The sequence below is a fragment of the Aspergillus homomorphus genome, assembly GCF_003184865.1.
Source record: "Aspergillus homomorphus CBS 101889 unplaced genomic scaffold BO97scaffold_56, whole genome shotgun sequence".
Taxonomy (NCBI): domain Eukaryota; kingdom Fungi; phylum Ascomycota; class Eurotiomycetes; order Eurotiales; family Aspergillaceae; genus Aspergillus; species Aspergillus homomorphus.
The window spans coordinates 154,216-162,253 of NW_020291942.1; the positions used below are offsets into that span (position 1 = coordinate 154,216).

Consider the following 8,038-nt stretch of genomic DNA (forward strand, 5'->3'; position numbering starts at 1 on the left):
ATAGCATTGTTGGTGCCGAATGCGCTAGTGCCGAAAAAGAACGTTGGGGTCAGGGCCGGAAGAGCTGTCTCCTGCCCGAGAACATATCGGACATTACTAGCACTCTGACCGGGATAACTATAGCCAGGCGTTGGATGATTTGTGGGAAAGAGACTTGGAAGGATCAACCGGTGGGCCGTGTGTGCCTTGGAAAGAAGGCCTCTCGTTGGGCGGATATTTGAACCGCTCCCACTGGGAAATGAGAGTCTTAATACCTGTCATTATAGAGGTGGTTTCGAAAGGTGCACGGCTCGGCCCATCACGCAAACCCCGACTTAGCAGAAGCGATACAGAAAGCCAACAGGGAAAGCCAATCGTCTCACATAATGTTGCGGGCACACAGATCCTTAAAGAAAGAACTTGTTATAGCTTACAAAGCTTACAACAGGAAGAAGAACTATAGCCCGCACATCAAGGCCAAGTCGCCCATCTCCAGGAGCAAGATCAGTTGTGCGCCGCTGCGTGTGGGGCTGCCATAAGCACTATCTTTTAGTGACAGCTCACTATCTTGTCCGGTGCAGTACTATCTTCAACCGGCAGGGGCTACAAATGGGAATTCTCCGCGAGCTTGTCATATGGCCATGAAATTACCCCCGTTAATGGGAAACGGTCGATGTGCGGCAATGCGGCACGTTCCATAAGGTAAACCGCGGCCATCCATCTGGGCTATAATAGTTAAACGATGGTTCTCCTACTAATTCCATGGCCCAAGAGAAGCAAGTTGGCCTAAACTCGATCATTTGAAACTTATTGACCGAATGAGGTGACAAGGTGGCAAAGATGGGATCAATCGACAATTTCCAACAAGTCCACGAGCTAACGGCACTGGAGCGCATTGGCCCCAAAGGATATCTTCGTTATGTATTCCCATTTCAGCTGGAGGAGAACTACGACCTAAATGAGGTTGCTCGAGTGCTGCAAGCCGGGTATCAAGCTCTGGCACGACGGATCCCGGTGGTGGGATGTGAGGCAGTTCACGACGTCGACACGCCACAAAAAGGGGTGATGAAGTTTCGGAGGCAAGAAAACAGTGATGCAACACACATTGTTGTCAAAGACCTGCGAAATTCTTATTCCTCTGCCTATGCTGAGCTGAAGCAGAAATATTTTCCCGTGGCTGCCTTCGATGCCGATACCTTCTGCCGCCGATCGGTCTGGCCCTCCGCTGGGGAACAGATGCCCATCTCTCTGGTGCAGGCCAATTTTATCCGTGGAGGCTTGATTCTTACATGGTGCATCTTGCACATGGCAGGCGATGGCAATTCATTCTCGACATGGACGGCAATTTGGGCGGAGGAATCCTGTCGCGCGCAGGGGATTCCCATCACAGATCCTGTCCAACTCCCGGACGCCATCTGGGCTGATCGAAAACAAGTAATGAGACGCTCCGGTCGCAATCCGGGCAAGATAGAAAATCATCCTGAATATACCTTGATTCCTTTCACGCCGCCTGGAGCCCCACCAAAGATGACTTCTTTGAATCACCGTGGCCAGGTCTTCTATTTCTCGCCCGAGTCCCTCGCCGCGTTGAAGGCCGAAGCATCACCTGCTAATGCCACTGTGACATCTGATCAGAAATGGATTTCAACCAACGATGCCCTATCGGCCCTTCTTTGGCGGACCGTGATGGCAGTGCAATCACCACTGGATCAACTGGAGGGTGACCCTGTGTCGGTGTTCAATATCGCCATTGACGGACGGCAACGGACTGATCCCAAAGTGCACCCGCAGACCCTTGGCTGTTTTCTCGAATATGTTGCGGTTTCGGCTCCGATCCGTCAGATGCTGAGCACATTGAGTCTGGCCGACTTGGCCATCCTGATTCGGAAGGCTATTCTCCGGGCAGACGAGCAATTTACCGATGATGTCGTCGCTATGGTTGAGCAGTTGGAGGATGTGGATCGGCTGGTTCCGACTGCATTTTTGGATGTTCCGGGTAACAATTGTGTGCAGACCTCCTGGTTGAACTTCAAACTGTACGGGTTTGACTGGGGGCCGGTGATGGGTCAGAAGATTGAGGCTGTCCGAGTGCCACACGTGGGATGCATTAATGGGGCTCAGGTAGTGCTTCCAGTGTTGCCAGATGGGGGAATGGAGATTCTCGTTGGCGTGGAAGAGAGCTGTTTAGACCGGTTGTTCTGTGACCCTCTTTTCAACAAGTTCGGAGTAGCACGGTAGGCCACTCGGCAACAGGCAACCAGGATTTCTGTCACATTCGTTTACCATAGCTGCTAGACAGTAAAATTAAACTAAGTCAATAGTCGATTTGTCTAAGTAAGAGCTTGTGTACCGTTTAACCTACAAGCTCGCCAGGCCCTCAGCATAGGCTAGCGTACTAAGTAGTTCTGGCGTTTCAACAAGACTAACGCGCCATGTAAATCAATGGCGCTTTTCGCATGGAGGTGGTGGTCTTATGCTATCTCCATCACAATCCGAAAGTATCTTATACCAAGAGTGACTGCTTACTTCGTCGGTGCCCAACACTTGCGCATTTACCATGTCCGACCTCGATGTAGAGATCGAGTTCACTTCGCGCGCGTTCAGATGTAAAGCACTGCAATGGATCTCGCCACCTGGCCGCCTATGGGAATCATCACCGGGAGAACGAGCGCTCTGCGGTAGCCGACCATCTAGAGGGATTATTGTCTTGCTCCTCCGGTGTGGGTGAATTGTTGGTGTCGATGTAGTGTATTGTAAGTGGTGCGGTGTCGAGTGTATCCAGAGCAGGGACGAATGCCTTTACGACAATGCCATACCGCTGCTTCTTGGAGCCAGCATATTGTTGCCATCAGTGGAGCATTCCACTGCTGAGATTGGCTCCCCACATACTCTTATCGTGGGATAGCCGTATATCCTGACTATTGTCAGAAACAAGCAGTGCAGATCCATCCAGCACTGTGTGCCAGGCCGTTGCAAGCTTACTACTTCAAGAGTGCATCCCTGCCCGATAGCTTCCAGGTTCTTACTGCTTGTGTTCGGAATCAGCTTAACTAGTCCTTCAAAACAACCATGCTTCATTGTTGCGCTAGAAATCTCTTGTAGGTTTGCTTGCGCACCGTTAAAGCTGCCTTTGATCATTTTGTAATCAACGAATGACGTATAGAAGATACAGCGGGGCGTAACAAAAGAAGCCATTTGGCTTCAAGGCTCTCTGCCCTGTGCCTAACAGATCTCAGTCCGGTCTGTACCGATATCTCGCTGCGCGATCCTACAATAGCAATCCTGCAATTTTATAGCAGGCGCGTGACCCTAGACCAAGCCACGGGTTGAACAGAACATGGACCAGAATGAATCCACTCCATCCTAGTTTTCTTTTGTTCTCTTTAAATTTGCCTCTAGATCGGTTCTGGATTTTCAAAGGGGACCTCTCCTGCAACTTTTTGGATATGGCATGAGCTAGTTCCGGTTGTCAAAATATCTCGCCTGCTATTTGTAAAATGCCGTACCTGACGAAAATCGTCATGATACATCAAATTGGAAGAGATCCGGGATGGCAAACACTGCATGTCTGGCACACTGGAAAGAACACACAGTCGACTTTTCAAACCTATGGAATATCATTCTGATTGTATGATCTAAGCTTTTATATCTAAATCACAGGCCAAGAATCGTTACGACGATACTCAAAGACTCCCCGCCTTCACACGCTCCTGCTTCCTTTCCCTCCACTTCAGCCCATACCAATACAAGACCCCCAGCATCGGCATCGCAACAACCATGTCCAGCCCGAGCAGAGTGAACGACCATCCCCACCCCATCGAATCAATCATGTAGTCAATTACCGCCGCAAACAGCGCCCCGAGCCAGCACCGGACCAGATCTGCCGCACCCTGGGTCGCAACCGCCTGGGTCGGGTATAGATCTATCAGTAATGTGTAGATAATTCCGAGGAGTGGTGTCCCGCTGAAGCCGATTAGACCCTGGAAGACGAGGGCGACGGCGAGAGAGCAGTGTGTTTGAACTATCCAGCCGTAGGATAACAAGGATAGTGAGGCGAGCATGGCGAAGGGAAAAGCAATCTGAAGGCGGGCGCGTTCGTAGGGGAAATAATCATCTCCATTGGGGTTTTTGGAGGGGTCTTCGAGGTATGTAGCCTTCTGGCGTAGTTGCGTTTGAATGCGGGTGTAGTTGAAGTCGAGGAGACGGCCGCTGAGGATGGAGCCGATGGCGCCAGCGATACCATAGGGTCTGTTTATCCTTAGCTTTAGGATCAGATGAAAGGGGAAGGACGGAGGGGGATATTAACAGGAAGGAGAAGCCGACTTCTAGTGTACTTAGCCTGTATATACTGGCAAAGTGGCTGCCAGTCGTAGCCCACATGGCCGTGACACCCGCGTAGAACAGGCTGGTGAAGATGACAAGGATGAACGCATCCTTCTCGCCTAAAATCGTAAACGCGCGTAGTAAATCCGAGGTATTGATCCGCCGCGTCTCAGTGCCTCCAGTAGATGACAGGCCCTTATCGTACGTGTATGTATGCCTAGAGTCGCGCTCACGGCTCAACCCTCGCTGGACATTCTGAACCAGAGGTCGCCTCCACCACCCGACAGGCTCAACAGAGCCATCGCCGACAATACTGCGGGCCGTCTCCGGAATAACCAAGAAATAAGCAAACAGCGCACTCCCACTACATATCCCGAGGAACCAAAAGATACTCCGCCACCCGAACGCTGGCTCTAAAAGACCGCCGATCACCGGGCCGAACGCAAACGCACCCATCACACACCCCTGCAAGGGTCCGATATACCGGCCCCGTTCAGCGGGCGAGGAGATATCAGCTGCAACGGCGAATCCGAAGGGAATCGCGCAGCTACTACCGAGGCTCTGCAAACAGCGGAGAATGATTAGCGCCGTGTAGCTGTTCTGCAGGGCGAGGCCGATATTGGCAGCTGTGTAGATGGCTAATGTAAGCATCCAGGCTAAGCGGCGGCCCTGCAGGTCTGAGAGGGAGGACATCAGAGCCGGGGTAATGCCCTGCACAAGGGAGAAGACGGTGACGAGGAGATTCATCTGTGTGGTGCTGACGCCATAATTGTGTTGCAGGATGGGGAGGACGGGGAGGACAATGTTGGTGGCGATCATAGTGGTGATCATGGCGAGGCTGGTCAGGGTAATGATAAAGATTTTGCGCGGGGTGCTGGTCACGCAGTAGGGGGTTGTCAGAGTGATTTCGCTGGAAGAGAAAGCGGGCTGTTTTGCAACGCCCCCCTGGGCTTCAGGGGTATATTCGTGTGCCATGGTGTTCGTGGTGTTGGTGATGGTTGTCGTCTGTGACGGTCCCTTGCGGGAGAGTTGCATTCCAGTTCTCGATCCATGTTGGGGGAAAACTTGCTAATAAATACCCTGCACTTACCGGGCTGCCGGCGTTTTCTGAGAGGCAGGGGAAAGTTTTTGAGGTGGTACAAAAAATTTGACATTTGAACCATGGATGACTGCCACGGGATTACCCTCGCGAGTGGCTGTCACTGCGAAAACAAAGTACATTATGGATGGCAGAATCGCCACCCCCTAGCTTTGAAGCACAAACCCGTGGAACCGAACCTTGAAACGCGCAAGCCTGTCCTGATGTGGCTAAAGTGGCCAACCTGGCGTGCCGATTCGCGTCCCTGAACCAGATATCTACTCGTCGTTTCACCGACCCATACCCGGCACCTCACGAATATCAACGTCTTACGGACAATTTCTTAAATCCATTTTTGAATAATAGTAACTCATCGAATTCTTTTTAAATTAGTTTCAAACTAAGGGGATAGATTCTTTAAATACTAGTTTATCTATATATCTCTTAAAAAGTGAGACTTAAGGTTACTCCTATACTACTAAACCTATATAAATATCTTTATAAGAAATCCACCTTTTCCAGTATAACTTCGCGTATAGAAGAGATATAGATTTAGGATTCACAATTATATGTAGATTACTTATATCTTATACACTATAAGAGAAAATGATAAGTAAGATTATATATCAAAAAAGATATTAAAGAAAATCTAATTTTTCTACTAAAAAAATACTAAGAAATCAGTTATTTTCGTAATCTCCTAGGGATCCATGCGACCGGAACGGAGTTTCATATTGCCGGCTATTGCTTGCTCTGCGGGGTGGCCCCAATATTACTGAATCTCAACATATCTAGAATTTATTCTAGAACTATCAAATGACAATAAAGACAAAGAGGATGCCTCTTGTAACATTACTCTTCATTTACTAAAATAAGGGTTCCAACCCTGAGGGTTGACTAGAGGCTCTATCCAAAAATACCCATCATCGAGCAACTCATCCATGGCTGCTTCGGGAGAAGCAAATGACTTGACCTTGGCTTTTAGATCGTCAAGATCAACTTTTGTATTTGTGTATTCCGACCTTTCTAGACATCTGTAATACTGAGCTGACTGTTCTTAGGCCTCTAGGATATGTACTTAATGCCATGATTTGACCAGGCAGTGGGTGCTGAGGGATTTCGCCCGTGTCATGAACTCGTTTCTAATCTGCTAGGGTTGTCTCCTTTTCTCTCTTTCTGGTATTGTGATAATTCTGTTTTCTCTCACGTCAATTTGTTTCTGACTCAACGACGGGGCCATTGGAGGTCTCCCTTATCCCGGATTCCTAAATACACCCGCAAGCAAGGATAAAAATACTAGGCCAGTTAACGAACGATGCCTAAATGTATGAGCCAGTCAAATCTTAAGCTTTTGCAAACAAATACATATTATACGTAGCCATCCGATATTTTCCGGTTCTATAATTCTTTTGCCGGCGGATGATTCTAGCAAGATATCAGTATCAATACACCACTTAACATCATGTCTGCTTACAGTGAATTTACTGTAGCTTGGACGCTTCCGCTTCGCCAATCAAAGTAAGAAGCTGTCATGAACTTGGCTGGTGAGATCGCTGGCTTGCATACTGCAGCCCTCTGCCTTGTACACTCCTCGCGAGCATTCCCTAGTGATCCCGCTGCCTGCCCATGCTACCAGCAAGCAGAAAGCCGTTGGAGACAATCTCATGTCCGATTCAATTTCTCTCTCAATATCCCTCTTTTTCATTAATGGAATCCTCCCGCCACTTCCCTGATCTGAATCGTTCTCGCCAGAATCCCATAGTCTGTCATGGTACGATGCACCCCAGCTCATCAATGTGCCTAGCGAGCCCTTAAGCGTGTCACCCTGGCCGCCGCTGTGTTTCATCCCACCCTCGGTATCCTGAATCAAACTTGCAAGCCCATTTAAAATCACATCATAGGAACCCTTTCGAAGAATGGTAACCCCGCCTAACGCTTCTGCAAGCTTTCCAACAATCTTTGCATCTTGCGCTCGATAGTCGTCCGTTTTGTCAGGGCTTTCAGACATAATTTTCTCAATATCCAACGCCACGGCTCGCATTGGAAGTTAAAATGCACTCTCTATACCCTTTACTAAATCCAGCATCTTCTTCACCAACTTCAATCCGTCTGCATCTAGCACAAACGGGATTAAGCGTCCGCGCGCTTTCCGCATCACTTCGGACACTGGTTGCCAGGTGATGGGGACCGTTCCTAAACCGGGCCCTATTACGAGGCAGTATAGACTCGAGAGCATGTTGATAATGGGGCCGACAAGTTCCTTCATATCGATTAAATCCGCGTTGCGGGTAGTGGTGTTGCTGCTGGGAAGCAGCGGGTGCACCATCGGATCTAGCGAATAGGATTTTATAACCTGGAACTGGGGCTTATAAGCACGCATGTACGCCAGTATGAGACCGGCGGGAAAGAACCGAACAAGAAATAGCAAATGACACGAGAGATGGCGATCATCACACGTACCGGTGCTGCTGATTCCTCACAGAAGACATGAGTCTGGGAAAGTGTTAGATGAGCTATTTACATAGACCAGAATTATACGCCGTAAGAGAAGGGACATTCAGACCATATCGCATCCTGATATTAGTATCAACAAAGCGGTAGCAACAACAGGTAATATCACGACAGCAATCTCTACATACCCAAAGCACCCGAAGCCAT

General features: G+C 49.1%; 3 protein-coding genes across 3 annotated transcripts; 1 reads left to right on the forward strand and 2 right to left on the reverse strand.

Annotated features, from left to right (window-relative positions):
- Nucleotides 1–819: 819 nt before the first annotated feature.
- On the forward strand, nt 820–2,251 carry BO97DRAFT_462263 (uncharacterized protein; the record flags this gene model as incomplete). Its single annotated transcript, XM_025699409.1, has 1 exon — nt 820–2,251. One exon carries the CDS (start codon nt 820–822, stop codon nt 2,215–2,217), a length of 1,398 nt encoding a protein of 465 aa, XP_025547105.1. The 3' UTR covers nt 2,218–2,251.
- Nucleotides 2,252–3,662: 1,411 nt separating this feature from the next.
- BO97DRAFT_462268 (MFS general substrate transporter) lies at nt 3,663–5,277 on the reverse strand (the record flags this gene model as incomplete). The annotated part of the gene is made up of 2 exons (XM_025699410.1): nt 3,663–4,227; nt 4,286–5,277. 2 exons carry the CDS (start codon nt 5,275–5,277, stop codon nt 3,663–3,665), a joined length of 1,557 nt encoding a protein of 518 aa, XP_025547106.1.
- Nucleotides 5,278–6,893: 1,616 nt separating this feature from the next.
- BO97DRAFT_418169 (ATP-dependent (S)-NAD(P)H-hydrate dehydratase) lies at nt 6,894–8,038 on the reverse strand (the record flags this gene model as incomplete). Its single annotated transcript, XM_025696510.1, has 4 exons — nt 6,894–7,414; nt 7,448–7,733; nt 7,841–7,893; nt 8,020–8,038. The coding sequence occupies 4 exons, from the start codon at nt 8,036–8,038 to the stop codon at nt 6,894–6,896; spliced, it is 879 nt and encodes a 292-aa protein (XP_025547107.1).